Below are 23,833 nucleotides of genomic sequence, written 5' to 3'. Positions count from 1 at the left end.
CTGTGTTCATTTCTCTCACACCCCCACGACCAAACAGCGTGGCTTTCTCTCTCCCTCCAGCTGTCCATCTCTTATTTTGTCCTCTTCCTCTTTACCTTTTCTGTCACCTCTCATCTGTCCTCTCTCTCCCCCCCCCCACCTCCCTTCATTTGTTTTCTTCCCCTCTCTCTCTCTCTCTCAACCGCCACTCTTTCCCTCCCTCCCTCCCCCGTGTCTCTGTCTCTCTCCCAACATGTCATTAAGTCTAACCTCTCTGGCAGTGTCAAAGCCAAGCAGCCGAGCCGAATGGGAAGATAGAGGCAGAGAGAGATGGAGACTGGAGCTTCGCAGTCCATCATCTTTGCCTGTGTGTTTGTGCATGAGCAGCGTGTACTCTATTTGTTTCCAACTCTGAGATGTTTGTCTTTTGTTGTGTCTTGTCTTTTCTTTAAATGTGTAGCTGTTTTTGTGGAGCGTGTGCAAGTCCTGCGTCTGTGTCCATGTCCTGCCCGATTTCATAAACACCTTGTGGACTCTGTCATTTTCTCTGCTGTGTTTACCTCACCGACCAGACATCTTGGTGTGCTGTTAGTAAACTCTCTCACACACGCGCACGCTCACACACACACACACACACACACACACAGACATCAAAAACACCATAAACGCGGCAGACACATTAAAGGCGGTATTATAGCAGAACACAAACAGTGAAACGGTAACCTTTAATTCACTCACCAAGATGGCAAATGATCAGCGCCACACTCTTTTCACCCAGATATCGTTATCTGCGAAGGCCTCTGTGTTGGATATCGTGGGAAGATCCATGCCTCTGGGCTCATAGATATGAACAGATACAAAAGTGTCTCTCTGTTAGGGCAGTTTCACCCAAACCAGCTCTTCTCCCCTTGCTGCAAACACAGCGAGCTGAAAGCGACCTCGCTGGATGTGTCTGTAAAGCAAACAGTGCCATCTAGTGAAAGGAAGCTCGGCCTTTTCTATTGCCTGAACCACTGACACACTGTTCATGTGAAACTCTGGCCTAGAAACAGCCAACGACATGTATAAGATGCACTGAAACACGGCATTTCCACACGGACAGCAGTCTGAGCTGCTCCTCTCAGCGCTCAAGAGCCTGATTTGATAAAGATGGGAAGCTGGTTCACATAAAAGAGTTTGTGTGAAGTCTGGAATGTCCTCAAGAGCCCAGCGTATATTTTTTAATCCGTTACCTTTTTTATTTTCTGTTCTTTAATCACTTCCTCCACCTCATAAAAAAAAAAAAAAATTTAATTAAACTCCTTAAGAGTGTTCGTTGTGTGATGGAAAAAGTGTAGCGGTTGGGACAGGTTTACTTTCCCCCATGGCGGGGTGGGGAAGAGGAACGTTGATGATTAACCACCGGTTTCCTTTTCACGTGTGATGTTTTTGTTCATTCTGTTTTGAGTGTGGTGTGATTGTGTTTGTGAAGTTCATTGTAAGGTGTCATTACATGTTCGAATATGGGCCTCCATCCTCGTCCAGGCCGCGGGTGGCACAACCTCTCACCAGGTCAGCTTCTCCTCCTTCAACGGCTTCAACTCGCTTCTCAATGATGATGAGAAAGATCTACAGCACTCTGGTGGGCCACCGGCGAGATGTGGAAGTCACCAAAGGTACACAGTGAGGAAAAAAAGACACAAAAAACTCACGCACTAACAGAAATCAGATGCCGTGCATGCACTCAAATTTAATGAGGTCCTCTCAGGCCGACGGCATACAGGACACACACTCACAAAACAAGTGTAAGCGTGTTCTGTTTGTTCTGCACAAACTGTTACAGTCTTACACTTCAGGCAGTATCAAATGCCTTTTCCAGATAATGTATTTACGTCTGCGTGTGCTTTGAGGGTGGAAACTTGTTTGTGTTTGGTTTTCTTGCTTCCCGGTGGCATTTAAATGGGCACGCTGGATCTGACCCAGCACACGTACTGCATACCCACAATCCCTGACGGAGCCCGTCTCGTCTGACATCCTGGCACTTATCTGAGGACTACTGTTTTTTGTCTTGGGATGGTTGTGTCTGCTAATGAGATTTTCAACTCTTCAAAAACAGGACAAAGAAATGCGGAATGCTTTATTTGTCATGTACTCACTTTTCAGGAGGAGGTGCTGTCTCGGTGTGTGCACGTTAGGCAGCTACAACGATGTTATATGATTGTTCTTTACTCTATCATTTAAATTACTGAAGAGCAAAGTTGTAAAGCTACAAGGTGATGGTAATTTGGTATTGATCCTATTTTCCGACCCTATTTTATTTTCTCTATTTCGCTCTGTCTCCCATGGTTAGTTTCTTTAAATCGTTATCGCTCTCACTCGCTTCCTTCCCCCTTGCTGATCTCTCATTCCTTTCCTCAGTATTTGGCAAAACGCCCAGTTAGCTTTTTCTGTCTCTCTACCTTTCTCGGTCTCTTTCTTTCTGACTCCCTCTCTCCTGCTGTGGTCGTCCATTCTGACCTCTCTCCCCATGGCCCAGGGCCACTAGTGGAGCCGAGTGATGCTATCTGGACCCTTATCAGGGGTGTGGACCATCGCTGACCCAGAGCAAGAGCCCACATGCTCCCAGGCTGTTCCCACCATGGGTACACCGAGGCTGGGCTTGGCTCGACCCGCGGTGGCCCGTAGCCAGCCAGACCTCCACAGCCACCACCCATCCACCCTCCACTCCCTGAGTCATTACGGCGTCCTCCGGGACTGCAAGTGCTCGGCTCCATGTAGCGCCGGTTGGCCAACACACACATACGCATGTATCAAGTGTGTGTGTATTTTGTACCGCCCGATTTCAAACATTTCTCACATACACACAAGCAGTCGGATGCATGAACACAGCCAAGCGTGCACACATGCGTAGTAATCCTGATTGATTCCGTATGTGCAACAAGGCCACTGTTTGCCTCGGGGACGCCATTATAGTGCTTAACGCCCACACAACAGCGAGAGCACACATGTGCGTGAGCTATTGTGTGTGTGTACGTGCACAGGAGACTTTTACACAACGCCATTTGTTTTGAGCCAGAAGTGCACACTCCATGGCAAATTATGACCGTGAATCTTTGTGAACAGGTTAAAATCAGACGTAATACTTTAAATCCATCTTTACTGCATAGTGCCAGAACTGATGGTATGTGAGCCAGTCCACTTCTGACGCCACACCAATGATTGTTCTCAAATAAAGATTGTAGCGTTCAGATTTCTTTTTTTTAACCAGCAGGGTTTCTCGACCACGACACAAACCCAGGTTGTTGTTTTTTATATCAGATTGTTTTCATCCCAGATGCCAGGAAATTGTTGACAGACATTGGCTGTCACTCGAGGATGAAGCCTATACTTTGGTAATGGCTGAACTTTCTGTCTAGCGCCACCAACAGTTTGACATTTTGTGTTTTCATATGTCTGAACAACTGCTGGATGGAAATCTAGTGAAACATACATTTATTCCTCAGGATGAATTTTAACAACGTGGGTGTTCCCCTGACTTTTCATAAAGTGCATTATCAGATCTAAATGTAATGTTGATACTTTTGTTTATGACCAAGTACAAATGCATAAATAATTCCATTTCTTATCAGCCTCAACTGTCCTTTGTGTTTAGAGAGAATCAGTTAATCAGACTCTTTTTTTTAAACTTGCTTTTCTGAAATAAATTTTTTTTATATTAGATTTATAGAGGGGAGTAGATGATTTTTGTTCTGCTGACTGCTTCACAGGTTCATAGCTTACATATATATTATCAAGAAACTGTGTGTAGACAAAACTGTTATGTGGGAATCTGTTTATCATTTAGTACTATGGACTACACCACTTCACAGAGAGGCAGGTAATCATAAAATGGGTATAGAGGTCAGTCAGGTGTGTGCGTGTGTGTGTGTGTGTGTGTGTGTGTGTGTGTGTGTGTGTGTGTGTGTGTGTGTGTGTGTGTGAGAAAGAGAACATACCTCAGGGGTAAGCTGAGCCTTGGCGGGGTGAATGGCTCCAGTGTAGGACGACTTTGTCACAGCCCCAGCCTGCTGCTCTTTGAATAAAGCAGGTCAAACAATGCTGACTCCTCCACTGTAAGCCAGCCTACAGTCAACCTGTTCTTTATTCCACCAACAATAGGTCAGGTCTTAAGTTACGGCATACTAAAGCTGCCTCAGAAGAACTCTTGAAGTCCATAACTCTCCACAGCCACATGTTCTATTCAGTTTTCTTATGATGAATTCAACATGCGTTGACAGTTCTCGCTTGTACGTTCCAACCAGGTCACATCTTGGTGTGAGTGGCAGAGCATCAGGGAAAAATCACCGTCAAAAAAACAAACATTTAAAACAGTTTATAGCAGTAGCTCCTGTACGTTCAGGACAACTTTAGCAATATAATGTTTACGTTCCTCTTTTCACATTTTACTTTGGGGCATTATCCAGTGTTCTGATTGACCATTGACCTGACCTTTGATTCAAAGTACAATGGACATATGTGGCTTTAATTGGTTTATTCATCTCAGTACTACATATTTTGACTTATTTAATATATCACCCAGTCATTAAAAATATCATGACAAAATTAATGTACTGACTGCAGATAGGTAATAAATGCAACATTTTTGTTTATTCCAAGGCAAATTTACTCTATTGTTTTAAACCAAAGCCCTGATGAATCAACTGTTGTTGTGTAAACATGAATTAATTAAGTTCCTATGCCAAAAACACTTTTAAGATACAGCTATATCTTGATCAAAACCAAAAAATTATCTGGAATTATAAAATCTCTGTTTATTGTTTATTATGAGAAGCAATGCACATTCTGTATTCTTGTTGGAAACAGTGGACCAGCTTTTCACACTTGCATGGAGGATACTGGATAGAAATAGAGTACCAGGGCTGTTGCTCACAGCCATCCAGTCCTCGCTTAACTGCACTCAGCTTGGATTCGGAAGACGGCCAATTGCCTGCTTTGAGTGAAGAAAGAATTGCTACCTTGACTTAAGTAGTTGATATAAGTAGATATAAGTTTGCTCGTAAGGGTATGGATAATGGAGCCTGAGATGGACAGCCAGATGGGTCTACCGTTCACAGTCTTGCGGATGTTGTACCCTTGTACTCCCGTGGTGACACGGAAACTGAGGCTCTTGAGTTACCTGTCAATCTTTGTTCCTAGATCGGCGGTCATGAGCTTTGAAGTCGGTATCTGTGGGTTTAAATATTCAGAAGGAGCTCAGAATGTGCGTCTCCTTCGCATTGAAAAGAGGCTGGTTTCATGAGGCTCCCTGGGTGCCTCGCTGTGATGGTCCCCAGACCCAGAACACACTGGAGGAATAATGTAAATCCCATCTGGCCTGGAAATACCTGGGGATTCCCCAGATCCAGTCCAAAAATGTGGCTGAGGAGAAAGCCCTCTCGGCTGTTGGAATATCTGCTGAGTTTGCTCCCAATGAGGCAGATGGATTTGCAAATGAGATATTTTTACATTTGATTAAAATATTATTTTTCCCCCACACTTTTTTATTTTTGCATTTTTGCAAATGTTGGTCTGTATCTTAAAGTGTGATGCTTTAAATAGATATCTGTCTTTATTGTAGAATAGTTCATTGTGGCAGCTCAGAGGTTTGGTCAGGTGACACCCATGGAGGTCAACATCCTCTTTCAGCTGGCTGACCTGTGGGTAAGAAACACACACACACACACACACACACACACACACACACACACACACACACACACACACACACACACACTAGCTTTGATTTATTAGCTACATTTTGATACCTTCCTGTTAATTTGTATTCTTGTTAAGTGGGTGTAGGATATAGAAATACAAAAAATCATTATTAGTAATGTGGATATGATGGCCAAGCTGGTAGAGGCATTCATTATATGTGTCACTGACAACAAGCAGCATACATTCAGAATATTGTAGCTGTGTGAAAGCTAATAGAGGAAGAGCATCTCACAACTGAATTTAAACTTAAGTCATTTAGTCAGGGAGTTGTGGTGGGACTTGCCCCCCAAAGTGCACCTTAAGTCCCAGGGTCTAAACCACTTTCTACCTCCTCAAACTTCTCTGCAAAGGATCAAAAGAATCGGCCATGACTACGTCAGTGACAGAGAATCCTCTTTCAATCCAAACTCCCATTTCTCTTTAAAAAAGGGCAATTCCAGCCCCTATGATCCGTGGCACACAACAACTGTATGAGTTTCACATTCCCCCACTTCCTTTGCGTCTGCCTCGCAGCCCAACCAGTGCTCTCATAATTCCTAACCCCGGCCTGAAACACCACCTGATTATTATTTCTGGGCAATGGGATACTTTAATAGCCCTCTCCCCTCCCCTTGATTGGAGATGCGAGAGATAATAGCCTCAATATTCCCTCAGCCTGGGAAATCTGGGACCGCCATAGAGATGCAATGGAAAGACTCAGAAAGGCAGTAGTTTTACATCCAAAGGTTAAACATCTTTGTTATACTTGGATGACGGGATAAAGGAGTGGGAGTTGTCAGGTCCTATAAATCGGTTGTCTTATTCAATCATGCCAAGCACAGGCCTCGATTGTTATAATGCCACAATATTCACATGGAACGATGGCGAAGTATCCGTAAACATCACGTAACTTCAGACTGAGAGATCGTGCTTATAAAGGTCATGGACTTGATGATGCATTGATGAAATATTATACCTCTCACTCTCTCCATTCTCTCTCCTCATCAGATGTGTTGGTTTAGTGGACATTGAGCAGATCGCTCCGCTGGAGGAAGGCGCCCTTCCCTACAACTTGGCTCAGGTCCAGAGACAGGTACAGAATATGAAGACTTGTTGATGTGTTTGGTTTCCTCTTCCACACTGACGGCGCTTTTTTCTTCTTCTTGATGTCATAAGACTACGATTCATAATTAAGGACAATGATATCTCCTGTTCACAAGTAATTAATCCCCCATTGATTTGTTATGTTGGCATGGATTGCACAATTCATTCATCGAGACATTGTTTTAGCGTTACATGTCGGTAAAAGAAGAACAAAATACAGGAAACACAGACAAGTTCTTTCAGAAATAAAGTAGAAAGTTTGCCCTCAAAACCTGCCAGTGTTCTCATTCCTTCTCATTTTCAAAGGTTCAGACCAAGTTGTGTTCAAGTAACCTCCCATCACAGACTGAAACCTAAAGAGACTTTCTTCAGAGTCAGTCTTCTTCCTGACATGTGTCTTAAAGAAACATACAGAAACAACTCACTAATCCAAGAAAATAAAGACAAGAGCCATCCTCGAGGCCTCGTAAACTTCAAATCATGGTTCACGTTGCAAAACATAGATGTGAAGAGACTTCGCAGGAGCTAACAAGAGCAATTTGTCATGAAGAAGAGGATGAAGGTAGTACGGGCAGCCAAACAAATGAGCGGAGCACTGTTTTCCATCCTCGGCTGGTCAGAGTTGCCTGGTGGGTTCCAGCACTACAGAAAAGGCTTGGCCAGGCCATATTGGAGCAGGCGGGGGCCAAAGGGGAGAAAGCAAAGGGGCCCAGCACTACACAGACGCCAGTCCCACCACAATGAGCCACTTTAGGCCCTTGTGGTTTGGCCTCGGGGGCTGGCCGCCAGCGAGCTGGAGCTCTCTCCTCATCTTTTGCTGCTTCTCTCTATTTCCTTTTTTTCATCTACTTTTTCTCCCTCTCTCTTATTACCCTACATGTATGTCGGTCGGCCTTTTCTCTCTTTATGTCCCGGAAATGTCTTCCCCTCTTTCTCCCTCAAACATCTTAACAGTTAGTGTTGCCGAGTTGGACCGGAGAGGATGGCTGAGGTGGAGAAGGTTGTGTGTGAAGGAGACATTTGGACACTAAGAAAACCTCTGGGGATGAATTGTAGAAGAGGGGTGGGAGTTTACTCTGACAGGTGGACCTGTTCTAGAGACCCCCATCCCCCTCTCACACACACACATAAATGCACCTACTTACAACACCCCACCCCCCACTCTCCCCAGGGTCGAGAGGCCAGTGCTGGGCATACCAGACAAGGCAACAGGTACCTCAGGTGGGGGGTGTGTGTGTGTGTGGGGGGGGGGGGGGGGGGGTTACTACTATCTGGCCACTAACACTCTTCTGCTATTTGCATATCATGGTGATGATCACAAGGTTGTATTAAGATCACCATTTGTTTGCTCCTCTTACACATTACATTACATTAAATGAGATATCGTTACACACCAGTGGAGACAAGCTTCGTTAGGTGCGCTGAATTTTCTTTTTAATTCCAAGCGAACAATACAAAATGTATCACTGGTGCAGGGCTTTGTTTTGCTTTCATCAGTTATTGTATGTAATCCTGAAATGATTCGTCGATTAGCTGATTATTCTATCAACAAAACAAATAAATCGTCAATTTGGATAATTAATTATATCTTTTTTTTAGTTTTCAGCTTTTTTGTTTTTATATCACAGTAAATTGAGAAGTATTGTGAGGACGTCATCTTGAGCTGTGGGAAATAATGGTGGACATTTCCCTTTGACATTATATAGTCAAGGAAATTAACTAAAAAACACATCCATTGTTTAGGAAAATTATCATTAACTGCAGCCCTGAATTTAGTATTAATATTATACTACAGGTTTATCATAATCAAATACTCAACATCTTGAGTGCATAGTCAGACATGTTTGTATATTATGATGTTTATTTGTGATTACCTCACCAATAACAACATTTATATCGTCTTTTATTGAGGTGGCTTTCCACTCTCTTTCTGGTCCGCATAGTTGTATTAATTGACCATTATGCTACGTACCAGGGTCCATCATGAATTTGGGACTTGCTGTCAAACTCTATACAGCAGGTGTGACACAGGATTGATTTAATAGCTCGTAATTAAGCTTGCAAGGTGGTGGAATAAGATATGTGGCATGCAACGTTTTCTAAGAAACATTATTCTAGTGTACACTACCGTTCAAAAGTTTGGGGTCACTTAGAAATGTCTTTATTTTTCAAAGAAAAGCACTGTTTTTTCAATAAAGATATCATTAATCAAAAATACACTCTATACATTGTTAATGTGGTAAATGACTATTCTAGGTGGAAGTGTCTGGTTTCTAATGAAATATCTCCATAGGTGTATAGAGGCCCATTTCCATCAACTATCACTCCAGTGTTCTAATGGTACATTGTGTTTGCTAATCGCCTTAGAAGACTAATATCTGATTAGAAAACCCGTGCAATTATGTTAGCACAGCTGAAAACAGTTATGCTGGTGATATAAGCTAGACAACTGGCCTTCCTTTGAGCTTGAAGAACAAAATGAATACTTCAAATATTAATCATTATTTCTAACCTTGTCAATGTCTTGACTATATTTTCTATTCAATTTTCAATTCATTTGATAAATAAAAGTGAGTTTTCATGGAAGACACGAAATTGTCTGGATGACCCCAAACTTTTGAACGGTAGTGTATGTGTATTGGTGGAGAGAATGATGGCCCCTCTCTCGCCCTTTCCCTTGCTAACAAGAGTTGCTCCCCTGCTTAAAGAGAAGTGCTCCCTCGCTCCCTCGCTCCCTTTCCCGCTCGTTGCCGTCCTTCTGCCTCGTTCTGTCCTGTCTCTCGCCTTTCTGCGCGGCATTGGGAAAACCCTCCTGTGTGGATTCTTTTGTACCTGTGTGGGTGATCAGAAGAGGCAGGATGAGGGTGGGGCCTCGGCCTTGTGTTTGTCTTCAGACTCCCCACTGTTTTTCTCCTCCTCCTCCTCCTACTCCTCCTCCTCCTCCTCCCTTCCTTCATTCCTCCCTTCTCCTCCTCCTTCTGTCCAAATGGAGACAGCTTAATAAGGAGGTATGGGTCTGCCATCCCTTTTTCTCTCTCAGGCTCTCTCTAATTAAGTCTGTCGCCTTGGGTCGGTTCTTTTTGTTTGTGTCCGTCTGACGGGCTGAAGACACTAGGACTCAAAACACATCTTTCTTAACATTACCTCCACAGACTTCCCCTTCCTCCTCCGCCTTTTCTTCCTCTTAGAGGGTCACACAAATGACAAAGACATGATTTACTCACCTATCTTCATTGGTGTTTAGCAAAGCTAAGTAAAACATCATATTCATAATCTAAATCTTAAACGTCCTTCTGTGAGGTTTGTTCGTACTGTATAAGATTTACATTTTTAATATCAAACTTTCTTAATGGGACAAATCACACATCTTTAGTTGCACTTCACACAGGTCCTTATTAATAGTTTCAAAAGAAAAGGAAGCTTTGAATAATTGACACAACCAGTTAGCATTTTTCAATGTTTTCTTAATTTAAATAATTTTAAAAATTGTTTATTCACATGCAAAACACACATATGTAGGCAGATGGGTGGGATGTAGGAGCTGGATACGTGAAGGGGAAGACAATGGTGGCATGGTCATGACAATACATCACTTAGATGATTATGGATATCGAAATAAACAAACCTTTCCAGCATGAAATCAGTGTCTACATAATTGTATTCTCCCCTGTAGCTGTGGGAGCCACAGCAGTGTACCCCATTGATCTGGTGAAGACACGCATGCAGAACCAGAGGAGCAGCGGCTCCCTGGTGGGAGAGCTCATGTACAAGAACAGCTTTGATTGCTTCAAGAAGGTGGTCCGCTACGAGAGCGTGTTCGGCCTCTACAGAGGTCAGTGCGCACGGAGACAGATTTAAAGTTTGAATGTGTCATGTCAAATATCTACATTCTGTTAGGAGTTGATGCAAATTGTGCAGTTGATCCCATCTTTGTGGAATGTGTGCCGCATTTATCCTGCAATAATAATGCAGCAGCTACTGCAGCGCAGCTTAAACGTGCTATAATACAATCACTGTATTCCGGCTATTCTTTTTTAAGCATGTGGAAAACAGTCTCAATAACAGCATTTCTAAGATCATGCTATGTATAAAGCAACGTACCAACGGTTTAATAAAGATCCACGTTGTATTTACAGACAGCTTTCAAGAAAAACAACTCACGGGCAGTCAAATCCCCAGAAAAGGGGGTTTAAAAAAAAAAAAAAAAATAGGGCTGAGATGTGAGAGAAGAAAGAAGAAGCAGTGAGTAGTAGGGACAATTAAAGTGAAGAGAAGGAAGAGGAGAAGAAAAGTGTAGGGTGGACAGGAGGACTGTGTGAGGTCACCTCTCTGCTGACCTGTCTCCTTTGAAGTGATTCCGGCTGGCTGGGGACTTTAAGAGGAGGACAATGAACGTCACACGCAAGGCCACATACCTTTAGGCCTGTGTCACGATGTGGTGATGTCGCATGTCTGGACTTACACACTCATACGGAAGCAGACAATGAGCAGGTGCACAAGTATGCAGGCATGCACACACGGACATGCAGGCGACTGCTCGGGCCTTCAGGTACGCACATACCGGGGCATGACATCCCTAATGACTACCTGCCCTGTCTTCAGAAGCTGGGGTTAGGGTGTCTGTGTCGGTATTGTCGGGGTCGGATTGAAGATGGATTGAAAAACGGTCCCTCTGGAACAGTGGCAGGGCCCTTTTAAAATCCCATGATTCTGATTGACAGCACCGGCTCCCGAGAGGAAACTTTGAATGCTTGAATTTCTGAGGGAAACACAAAGGCCATCAACAGTGGAATGGCTTCAGAGACACAGAGACAGACAGGTCTGGCTCCAGATAGATGGCCAGACAGGTATCCTGACAGACAAACTGTAGTTATGTAATATAAGTTGAAAGTGCCTTCACTGAAAACCTCGGAAAAAAATACATAGTCACAGTTACTAATGCAGCGTGCGGCAGCGAGACGGGAGCATTTTGTCAGCTCTCTCTCGACGGTTTAGCCACAATAAATTCGGTGTATTTTCCCCACGTCCAGTCATGTGTTTGCATGGATCTTCTGTCAAAAGAATTAAAAAATATATTTTGGTTTGCATGTTTATGAGGTCCAGCCATCAGGTCCTTCCGCCAACTTCCAAATTATGTGTATGATTGTGTGTGTGTGGCCTCGCTACACACACACTACTGTAGATCATTAACTGTGTTCGTAACTTGGAGGGTGTGTGCGTGCATGTGCGTGCGCATGTGTGTGTGTGTGTGTGTGTGCGTGCGTGCCACTGGCCTTGGGGCTGGGTAGGGGGCCAAGTTTCATTGTGCTCTGTTGTGATTATTTTGTTTATTTTGATCCTGCCCTGGGTTGTAATTGAGGTCTGCATAAACTTTTGGTTGGTTTCTTTTATACTCTGCCCTTTTTTCTATTCTGGGAGGCAGTTTCTCTCTCTTCATCCTCTCTTTACCCCTTCTTCCTCTCTCTCTCTCTCCCTCTCTCTCTCTCTCGTTGCTATACTCTGATGTCCCCACACTCCACATCAATAGATTTCATTAGCGTCTGGAGGATCTTGCCGCATGCATTGGGAAGCCACACATGTGGAGTGTGTGGAAGTGGTATATGTGTATGTATGTATGAGTTTGTGTGTGAGTGAGTAGGGGTACCACAGCACTCTTTTTTTCTAATCATCTCGTCATTTTCTAATGATAGGTCTCGTACCACAGCTACTGGGTGTGGCGCCCGAGAAAGCCATAAAGCTCACAGTAAGTCGCTGCAAAGAAAGCACACAGAGACACGGATGCACATTCACAGAGACGGATATCCACGGTGTTCCTGCGTTGCTTTAACCTTCCTCTTGTGTTAGGGTCGGCACCGACCCATTTTAGGATTTAAATGCAAAAAGGAACCACATACATTTGTTTATTTTCATCAAGGCTTTTTGACTTTGTCAGGAACCTCTATTTCAACAAAATAAAACAAAAACATTTTGTTTCACTAAATTATAAAATGCTCTGGTTGAAATTATGACCTTTGTGTTGTTAGGGTCGGTTTCGACCCGGTTATAAAAATAAGATTATAAAGCAATAATTAGAGCCAAAACTGAAATCATAAGTGCACTGTCAGCCAACACAGTGGCAGCCAGCTCCTCCCCCAATCATGGGAGCTTTAGGGGATTCTCATTTTGCATTGTTATCTACAGAATCTACAGATTTACACAGGCAAAGCTGCGAGTGGCATCCCTGAGAAAAACCAAGGAAAACGTGTGGTCCTCGATATGACTACTGGACTGCAGGGTCACAATATCACTTGTGACAATTTCCTTACCAGCTATGACTCAGGCCACCTGATTCTAAAAGAAAGAGGTGTGAGGTCTGCCCAAGCAAGACACACGTATTGTGCTTCAACTGCAAGAAATATCTCTGCAAAGAACACAATAAAAGTGTCACTTTTTGCCACACATGCATCTAAACACACACATACACATGCAAGTTCTTGCACACAGAGACTTTTACTCTGATTTAGTTTTTTTGTTTGTTTTGGAACTAGTAATTGATTTCTATTGGTTTGATTTGCTTTATTGGTTGTTTGTTTGTCCTTGCAAATCTATATTTTGTGTTATGACTTGTTCTGGTTTTTATTTTGTGTTTGTATTGAAGTTCTATTGCTGAAAAAAATACTTTTTAGCCTTTTTCTTGAAGTAAATATATATGGGTCGAAATTGACCCTAACACCATAAATGTTACTATCGTTAATAATATTAAAATAAAAAAATAAATATAACAAATTTATTTCAGAGATGTGTTCTAATACCCCTCAGTAATAGTCAGGTAACACAACAACCCTTTATTTATTTAAATGATTCTCTTGAGGTTCATTTTACCATTTTTTAAATTGAAATATGATATACTGACAAAGAAAAGGCCCAGAAGCCCACACCAAAAATATTAAAACCAATATTTTCATGGATAAGGAAGCCTAACAAGGTAACCAAGAGATGAGAAACAAATTGGATGATAGATCATTGTTGTTGGTGTATTTTACAGCTGATTTAAGACACGGGTCGGCACCGACCCGCTAACATAAGAGATGGTAACAGAAAGCTAACACAGGAGGAAGGTTAATCTTCTTCATGGATTCTATATAATTAGATACGACACATATAACACACACGTATATGTGAAAATGTAAAGTAAGATGCACATAGCCTGATTTATTCAGTTCACTTTCTACATGTTACGGTCCTTCGTAAAACATTGTTCACGGTGTATTGACTTTATATGTATATCATGTTCGACCATATACGCTTAAAAAATCCACTGCCTGATATTGTAACCTTTGTGTTTTCAGGTGAACGACTTTGTGAGAGGAAAGACCCGACAGAAAGATGGAACGGTGCCGCTCGGAGCTGAGATCCTGGCCGGTGGATGTGTAAGTCTTCTTAGATTTTGTCACGAGAACTTATTAAGTGTAGAACTAGGTCAGACATACCTGGACATCATTCATGACCGATTCCTTTTTTACTCTTTTTTTTCTTCATCTCATCAACTTTTAAAATATAGAAGGGGAATGAAAAAAATAAAATATCAACATGCCTAAATGTTTACGATTCCCTTTGTCCAACGCATCTCGTTACTCTCAGTATTCGTTAAACAGCAACTCTCATATTTGAGAGTAAACCTTTCAAAGACTCGTATTTAAGTCTGGTGTTTGGTTCTAAATGTGAACTCTGAATCATTAAAGGCCAATTCATACTTTATACGTTACGGTGCATCGCCGCTACAAACTGGAATGGAGAGGAGGAGAGCATTTAATACAAAGTCACACAAGACACACAATACGAAGAAGAGCGCATAACGGCCCACACGTTGTGTCTCCCCCTCTTCATCATCCTGGCTCTTCAAAGTGCACTGTGCTGGAACGATGCTGCACAGTGCACAGACAGCGTGTCCAATACTACGGCAGCATACATCTTCTGAACTATGTTTACCGGTTTCCTGAGCGCCGCCCCTCTGACAGCTGAGCGGACAGACGTGGACCTGTGCGGAGGCCGAGAGCCGCTGTTTGTCGATGGAACGCGTAAAGATCACACGCGGAAGAGCGGATGAACCGTACGCGCTCGCAGGAGTGTGTTCATGTATGACAAACAGAAGAGCATACGGGTGCACGAACATGCACGCGCGTGCACACACACACACACACACACACACTCTCCTCCAGGGAGATGAAGATTGACAGCGGCTGCTACCTGAGACCCCTGCCAGTCCTTTACCTGCTACCCTCCCATCATAGGTTTTGATCACTGAGCTGTCACAGTCTACCCCCAACTCACACACACACACACACACACACACACACACTGAGTCCAGCAAGGCCGGCAGCTTTAGCAAATGAAAGAAGGTCTTTCACTCAGCCCTCGTTTGATGCTAATCACTAAAGCAAAGTATTTCAGGATACACAAGTCATTATGGGTTTAGCTCCACTCAGGCACATTCAATTGACTTTATTTGTTCCAAGAATATGTTTCAGAAATGTTTTCGCACGGTACATTTGCTGTACATTTTGTGTGGGGGTTTTGTGAGTGATTTTTTTCTTTTGCGACAGAGATAAAGAGGGGGAAAAAGTATTCGTAACCACAGGAAAGCAAATATACTGAAGAAACGATTTTCAGCACCGGACTGGGTGTGAAAAGTAGTGGTGGCTTTTTGTTTTTAATACAACCCATATGTATTCAGAAGCAGAGCCGTAACAGATGCATAGGCAGAGGAGAGGATAAATGTAGAGGAGAGGAGTGTGGATGGATGGACTTTTCCTCTTTTCCTCTGTGAGCCGTCGTGACAGCTCCTTTCATCCTGGCTGAGGCCCCGGTGTTAGTGCTGGCAATGCACTCGGCCTGCCACTTTATCTTACACACACACGCACACACACACACAATCACACACACACAGAGACATCGAACCCTCCTGAACCCTGTTTTAGTAAGGCTCCAGCCGCAGCACATGAAATCTGTTTATGTCATTTGGGAGCTGTGAAAGTGTTGGTTCAGACCACAGTGTCAGCCTCAGGTCCACAGCCGATGAAGCAAAAGATAGAAAAAGAGACAGAGAGACAAGACATGGGAGTAGTGATGGCATTTGTTCGCTTCCCGTTTCGTAAACGTACCGTGAAGCATTTGTATCTCCTCTTACGTGCCGACTCATCCCTTTCTCTGCACCTCTCGTCTTTTCTTCCTCTTAAACATGCTTTTTTCCTCTCCTCACCTCCTCCACTAGCTCCACCTTCCTACACTTCCCTAAACCCGTGGCTCAGCAGCATTAAGCTCCAGCGCGGCTTGCCAGTTTCTAATGATTATTTGGTAAGATGGCATGCTCCGTTGACTGGGCTGGCTGGATGCGTATCTGGCAGTTACTGGTCTGCATTTTAGGACTTGAGTTACACAAAATACTTACTGGGTCATTGCTGAGAGGGGAAGTGGAGTAAGAATTAGAGTCAAAATACAGGAATACTTTGTTCCTGTTCGTTGTGAATGTAGCACAGTTTGCATGGTTGGTTTTGTAAGTCTTTGTAATGAGTTTCTTATTCAGGCCTGTTGTGAATATTCAAACATTATCAGAAAATCTAACACACACACACACACAGCCAACCCTGCACATGGAGCATGAAGGGTGTGAAGTTAAGTATAAATGAATTGTTATTTATGGAGGGCAGCTAATGTAGCGAGTGTTTGGCATGTGTATTTATGTTGGGGAGGGTCCTCACACTTATAAGCTCTTGGTCTGCTCTCTGGAGCACACACACACACACACACACACACACACATAGCCAGGAGCAGTGATGCGTGCATAAGGTGCTGACGTTCCAGGTTTCTAAGGATCACCTTGCCTTGTAATTACCTGGGAATCATCAGAGAGCCGCCGACGCTGTCACTCCATAATCACAACCCTCAACCTCTCTGCCTCAACCTCGACCTTCCTTCTCTCTTCTCTTGTTTTGACTACTCCTCTCTCTTGTTTCTGTCTGTCCATCTTTCTCTCTCTCATTAGCTCTTTCTGTTTATTGGTCTGATCCTCTTGTTTCTATTCGTCTCCCTCCAAAGTGGTTTTCCGCGGCTCACTGGGAACGTGACGAGGAAGAGCACAAACGCTCTGCACCGTCACTCCTATTCGCTCACGTGGTCGGGCCTAATCGTCAGCTCATCTTTCTGAACAATGTTGTTGTTTACTCTCCTTGAGTAAACAACATCTCTATCTTCTTCATCTTCAGTTTCATTAGTATCCAATTGAAGCAGCCATCACTGCTAGGGGCCGGAGCCAATAGCCTCTTGATGCACGCGCGATTAGCCAGCATGTAATCAACTTGGTTATTTCCATAAAACAAGTCATGAAGAGTTAGCTGTGAGATGTAGCAGCTTTAGAGCAGCAGCCCTCCTGCTATGCACAGCCTCTCTGGAAGGGAAGCCGAAGCCTTCTATGCTGTCGGATATTTAAATAGCGGCTGCACACACCTTCAATGAGACTATTATGATCTCTGTCTCCCCTCTTTTCTCGTCGGCAATATATGGTAACACTTAAATCTAAGGGAAATTGAGGCAAAATAAAAGGAGCTTGATGCCTTCCCGTAAGGAAGGAGGTGACGAGCACAATCCATCATTCATAATGAAGCGACTGAAGGAGGGGGAGAGAAGGAGAAAACAACAACAAACAGACCAGGCCTTTTTAGGACAGAAATGGCACCATGGCAACCGATTGCTATCTAATTGCGATGTGCCGCCCTTTTGCGTGCAGCTACAGTAACCACTGGCAACCGTCGGCACGATTAGAGAAGATGAGAGAGATCGTTTGAGAGGAGGTCAAAGCGAGTAAAAGGAGAAGGGGCAATACTGGAAAAGGCTTCGGGAGGGAGCGAAACAACAGAAGTCAGAACATTCCCAGTGACGCCCCAATATAAATCTTCAAACGGTGTAAACACTTCTCCGTATCAAGACGCACTCTCAAGGTGCCGTCATGTCCCCCTGACTAGACACAGTTAACCATTTGTCTCGCCGCAACTCTGCCACAGCAGTTACCTCTTCTACTTAAAAGCCCCGACGACCTGAAAGGCGAAGGAACCGGTCTGAACTCGCCGCGGGACTGTTGCCCTCACAAGTACAGGTTTGGAGGACAGTGTGAAGGGAGAAGTCGGAGAGGAGAGAAGTTCGTGTCCCCGCAGGGTTTTTGTGATGAAGACAAACAGCTGACAGACGACCCTGCATCAGCTGGGTTTCCCGGTACTCTCCTCCTCTCTACATGTTTGTTTTGCAGCTGGCTGCTGAGGTGGCGCTATTGTTCGGTTGCATCACTTCCAGTTCAAGCAAGCGATTGTATTGCAATCAAGTTGTATTGAATCTGTGTGTTATGTTGAAATGAACTCTTTGTCTTCAGTGGCTTTGAACAATGCACTCATAATCTCATATTTAAGACACCATGTATGTTGAAGTGAAGAATGATTAACTTATTAGTATATTTAAGTCAGTTTTAATTTTGTTCTAAGTATCCAATCCATGTTTCTCTTCTTGAAGTTTATTGTTTTGAGTTCTCGTCGTCCTTCTGTTCCTCCAGGCCGGTGGCTCCCAGGTGATCTTCACCAACTCTCTGGAGATTGTGAAGATCCGTCTGCAGGTGGCAGGAGAGATCACCACGGGGCCGAGGGTCAGCGCCCTGTCCGTCATCAGGGGCCTCGGTTTCTTTGGACTTTACAAGGTGAGAAACATTGTTGGGGTCAGAGGTGCATGTATAGTCCACATGTCTGAGACACAAATTCTTCTTCCAGTGCCCTTTTCACCCCTTTTCCACAGTATTTAAATGCCTGAGGACTGTTTAGATGTGTTGTAATCTGCTTGCATCTTATAAGAGAAGACAGACTTTTTGCATGCAAATCAGTTACGTGCGGTGAGGTCGCTGAGGCCACGAACCAAATATACAAATATATGATGTGTCATGATGTGAGGACCGCAAGTCCCTGATGCAAATGTCATGCAACTGCAGTGTTTATACAATACAGAATATATATATATATATATATATGGCATTTTGTATATGAAATACAATAAACTATGGTTTCAGTAGTATATCTATTTCTTTTGATGTAGATGAACTGTTTGGTTAAGAGATATTAAGGCTCAAACCCCCTCTGAAAATTCTTCAGAATAAAGATAATAAAGGTTTGGTGTATGTTACTGCTCCTGAAGTGACACGACAGGTGAATAGTGTAAGAATCACCTAATAGATATCAAGTTCATCAGTTGATCACTTACATCAAGACAATTGTTTTTTACAAGACAAGTTTTCTGAAATGTTGCGTTTACAACATGCAAATGAGGCATCATCCAAAGGTAACTTTTGGTGAATTTAGTATAAATCTACAGATGCAAATAGCCAAAGTGTAGTGAAATAAACACCTATATGTGTATTGTGGATGTGTTCTTTCCTTTGTTCTGTAAGAAAGCTAAATAGACCACAATCTAAAATTGAACAATGCATGAAAAAAAACCTCTTTTTTTTCCTGAAGCCCTAATTAGACATCCAGTATTCAGATTATATTGTATTTTCATCAGCCTCACATATTCACAGCAATCCATTATTTCCTATTACTGTTATGACTAAATAATATGTGATTTTCTATTAACTATACATTATTTTACCCCACATCAGCCATCATTTAAATCAACATTTCCCTGTGGTCTTCTGTTCAAGAACAAGAAAAGACACAAATTATGCTAAAAGCTGTATTTAACCTTAATTACCATAATTGGTATTTTTTCCATGGCACAGGGCTAAAAATTGCAGCGCACTGTTTGACCATATTAGAGTTGTGAGATATTATGCACCCAACACATTGTAAAGCAAGTATGAAAGAATAGAGTGACATAAGGGACAACTATACAACCCATTGGTGTGTTGGTGCATTCTAAAGAGTGTTTTCTGTATTTTATAATGATTATTTAAAGTATAATCTTCTAGCATCAGTCTCTTCTAACCAGGTGGATAGCCGCATCGTGTTCAGACTTCAGCGCTATCGGATCAATGAATAAACTGTGGCTACAACCAACATTAGCAGCTTAACTGGCTACGCGAGGATATTAGGCCGCAGGGTAAAACAGAGCATGTCTAATTAAATTACATAAATAAGTCCCAATGGAGCTCGGCGGGGGACGTTCGGCTTCGACTGTAAACACAATCAAGGGTGAAAATGTCAATCTCATACCTGTGGTTGTTTTAATTTGCAAGTAAGATGATGAAACTTGTGTTCTCAAATCCAAAGTCGAAAACTGTTGAAGATCTAGTCTGCAGGAGACCGGACTTTCATTTAGAAAGTCTGCTGATGATTTACTCCACTGGGTGTTATCACTCTGAAGCTGTGTCCAAAATCATTCCCTTATCTCTGTCGAGTTATAAAACGATTATAGATCATAGATTATATTGAGCCCATCGTGGGAACACAATTTCACACACGACCCTTCTCTGAGCCATTGATCACGTCATGGTGCAAATGAGATGTGTCCGATCAACGGTGACCGTCCATGCTACCAACATGCTATTCTGTAATAAATACATGATTTAATACTGACCGTTCTTCCCATATTAATAAATACAAAGCTCTTTTTGATTGTGTGTGTTATTCAACATATTATTTTCACTGCATTCTTCCTTCATGGTATATTGTGCTGGTTACAATCGGTCGTGCTCTACCTTCCAACATGCACTGTGGGATAGCTTGAGTCCACTATGTGGAGTATAACAATTATCGAGACATTCGGACAGCCCTATAAAATGACAAACTCGTGGTGAGTGATTTCTCCCAGGTCCCAGAGTTTGTCTGTGTGGTTTTCTCTCTGTCAGCTCACACAACTTCCATGTCAATCTTGTGGGTCTATTAAATAAGGCTGTAACATCGTGTGGAGCCTCCTCTTGTCTCCGTCTACCTGCCTCTTGTTCCTGTGTCGGTGTCGTTATGCACTCACGCCTTGTAATTTACGACTATGTAGAATGTGTGTGTGTGTGTGTGTCCACATAGCTACTGTCTCCATTCCATTCATTTGTCTGCTCAATGCTGCACAACCCATAACAGTGTGTGTAAAGCTGTGCATGCTTGTGCACATACTTTATCGTGATCATCTCCTGGTCCATCCATAGAGGAGACAAAGTGCATTGAGAAAGCAGTAGCGGTGTTGGCGGTAGTGGTGGAGGTTGTGGTGGTGATGGTGGAGGAGAAGGGAGGCGGGGAGGAGACGAGCTCCAGCCTGCAAACCCCAGACGGGCTGGCTCCGGAGGGGCTGCACCCAGGCACAGAGCTGCCTTTGTCAGGGTAATTATCCTGACGCTCACCCTCTGCTGGTGGAGCGACAGGCTCGTAGGGTGGCTAACACACGAGCGCCACCATTCATCACTGGGGGAAAGTTGTCAGTGTCCACATGCCGAACCAGACGCTTCACGTTCATGGACCTATTGTATTTAAAATATTTTAATAGTGTGATATTATTGAAATGAAAACTTGGCGTAAAAAGAGTGAACACACAAAATCTCTCTCTGAGTGTGTGTTCTGCCGGTGCATTACCCAATCCAACGGCGTGACTCTGATATCGAGGCTTTTAGTCCCGGCCCCTGTGACGCTGCTCGTCTGTCCTGCCTCGATACGATCTCCCAGCTTTCAGCGGCCGCTCGGCCCTCAGCCAGCCGACAGGACGGCAAGCAAGTGCCAAAGGAAAGAGAGGGAAAGAGATAGCCCAGGTATCTGCCAGCTCTCTGTTTGTGCATGCGTGTGTGTGTGAGTCTGTGTAGGGACCAAAGGATTATCCCATGGGAGTTAAATGAAGCCTGTCCAAAACAGGGAGACCCTGCCCGGCTCTTTAAATGTCTTCTGTTGACTGTAGTTGCCGTATCAAGAAGGTGGCAGCGAGCCAACAGGCTTTAAGTACAGCGGGGAACTCAATAGGCCTGATGACATTGTGTTGTGTACAGTGGCAGATCTTCGTCAGCCACTCTGTCTTTCGCCACTCTGTCCTTTTTTCTGTCAGCTTTGCTTTTGGGCTCCCTCACCTGCTGCTGAGGACACGGATCGTTTGCATATGGACAGACATGATCTGTTCGGCATGTTGTGGTCCATATTTCACTCTGCTGCAAGAGCTCCAGGAGTTTATTTGGTGGTAACATCAGTTTATGCTTGAATATTTGGGTTGGGAACATACATTTACATATTGTGGATAGAATAAAACCCCACTCATCTTGAAAGACCCGAGGCAGAAGTTAGGGTTCGAATCCCCCTGAGCTCCATCACTCTTTCTATGCTCTTCTCTCTGTTTATGCTTGTTTTTGTTTTCCCTTTTTCGAGAGTTTGACTCTAAACCCGACAATATAACCGAAAGCTTCTGGCTCTTTCTCAGGGTTCCAAGGCCCGTTTCCTGAGGGACATTCCCTTCTCAGCCATCTACTTTCCCTGCTACGCCCACCTCAAGGCTCACCTCAGTGAGGCGGACGGAACCATCGGACCGGCCAAGATGCTGTTTGCTGGAGCGCTGGCAGGTAAAATACTGCAGCCTTTATACTTCAGCGGGAAAAAAAACATAGAGAATTAGTATCAAGTTTTGAGGCAAAGGTTAGTTTTAAGATCCCAGATAATATTTTAAAAAAAAGATTTAGCAAGAATAGTACCCTCGGGATCCTTGCCTACAAATAAAAGGCCCCGATGTGTGCAGAAGAGCTTCTCTAAAAGTACTGAACATACACAAGAGGAGCAAGAAATGAAGGCAAGAACATTTTAATGTTTTCTTTATAAATAGTCAAACTAATCTGAATTGGTAGTGTACTGCATCTGGCACTGTTGAGACCAAATGTAGCCAATAAACACCATTTATTTGGTTTACCATACCAAACATCTTTGTACATTCAAAGGAATTAATTGTATCTTTAAGTGTGCTAAATGTCTTTAGAAACCTGGCGAACCAAAGTCTTGGTTAGAATATGTATTTGAGTTTTTACATTTAATTGTGCTAAGGGCAAGTAGGCCTTAAACATTATAAAGATCATTCTTTGTGTGTTCATCACCTCTTTCACATACGACAGATATAATACATGATAGACGCTTTAAAGCTTTAATTGCATTAGGATCATCTCGACCACCAACAGAAGAGCTCTCTCAAATCTCAAATCCTGTAATCGAGTCATGTCTGAATGACCGTATGCAGCTCTGGACATTACTGTCCGCATGAATGGATCTCCTGCTGCCAGGTGCAGAAATCAACCATCATATGGTAAAAATGTAAACGTTTAGTCTTTAAGAGTGCACCGTAATTTGAAAAACAGCGGGGTGCCTCGTGAAAATGTCAAAAAGCTTCGGTCCCTGAGGCAATATACATCGAGCACGGACGGTTCTGAAACTCTCCGGTCGGCTCCAGGTCTGAACCGCGTGTGAGAGCGGGTCTCTCTCTCCCTCTCTCTCTCTCTCATCTCGCCTCCACCGGCCTGCAGTGGCGGTGGCACAGCTCTCAGAGGGAAGCGAGGCCTCTGACCGCAGGCTCCGTGGCGGTAGCTGCTAATTAAGACGCAGCTCGATGATTGGGGGACGGGGGGGTTTGGAGCTCTGCAGCGGGGAAGCGGCCGAGTTGCCTGCCAACCACGCCGACTGGGAAGCTTTCCAGACCTAAGATATTGGACGCACATGCATGCACAGCAAGCATGCTGTATGCGTGTTCACCCTGCAAGAATGCACAGAGGGCTGGCTTTCGGTTGGTCACGACAGTCGGCAGCGAGGCCAAGAAGACCAACGTGCACGGATGACTTCACAACTTTATCCTCTGCATGAACATATGATCCAGAGCCGAGTCTGACGGTTGGATTTATCCCCAAAGTAAACACTAATAACAGACCGGCACTGGCCAGATGAGTTAAAAGGCTTTAGAGCATTTGCATGAAAGGCTTAATATTTGTTTTGAATCTTCGGAGATGTGTCAGCAGCACTTTCTTTTTGACGCAGAGGCACGGCACAACACGGAAAAATCATAAATCCAGCCTCCCTTCTGTGTT

At 43.6% G+C, this 23,833-nt stretch overlaps 1 protein-coding gene across 1 annotated transcript in view; it reads left to right on the top strand.

The window, feature by feature from the left end:
- LOC130198093 (electrogenic aspartate/glutamate antiporter SLC25A13, mitochondrial) overlaps positions 1-23,833 on the top strand; it is a 44,507-nt gene that overhangs the window by 15,901 nt on the left and 4,773 nt on the right. The window contains 9 exon segments of the mRNA XM_056421169.1: positions 1,504-1,571; positions 1,573-1,634; positions 5,576-5,654; positions 6,703-6,787; positions 10,432-10,630; positions 12,489-12,541; positions 14,127-14,207; positions 18,374-18,514; positions 22,195-22,333. Coding sequence (XP_056277144.1) covers positions 1,504-1,571; positions 1,573-1,634; positions 5,576-5,654; positions 6,703-6,787; positions 10,432-10,630; positions 12,489-12,541; positions 14,127-14,207; positions 18,374-18,514; positions 22,195-22,333 — 907 coding nt within the window.

Source organism: Pseudoliparis swirei, chromosome 1, assembly GCF_029220125.1.
Source record: "Pseudoliparis swirei isolate HS2019 ecotype Mariana Trench chromosome 1, NWPU_hadal_v1, whole genome shotgun sequence".
NCBI classification, from domain to species: Eukaryota; Metazoa; Chordata; class Actinopteri; order Perciformes; family Liparidae; genus Pseudoliparis; species Pseudoliparis swirei.
Note: the sequence above shows the minus strand (reverse complement) of the source record. Positions and strands in the feature narration are given on the sequence as shown.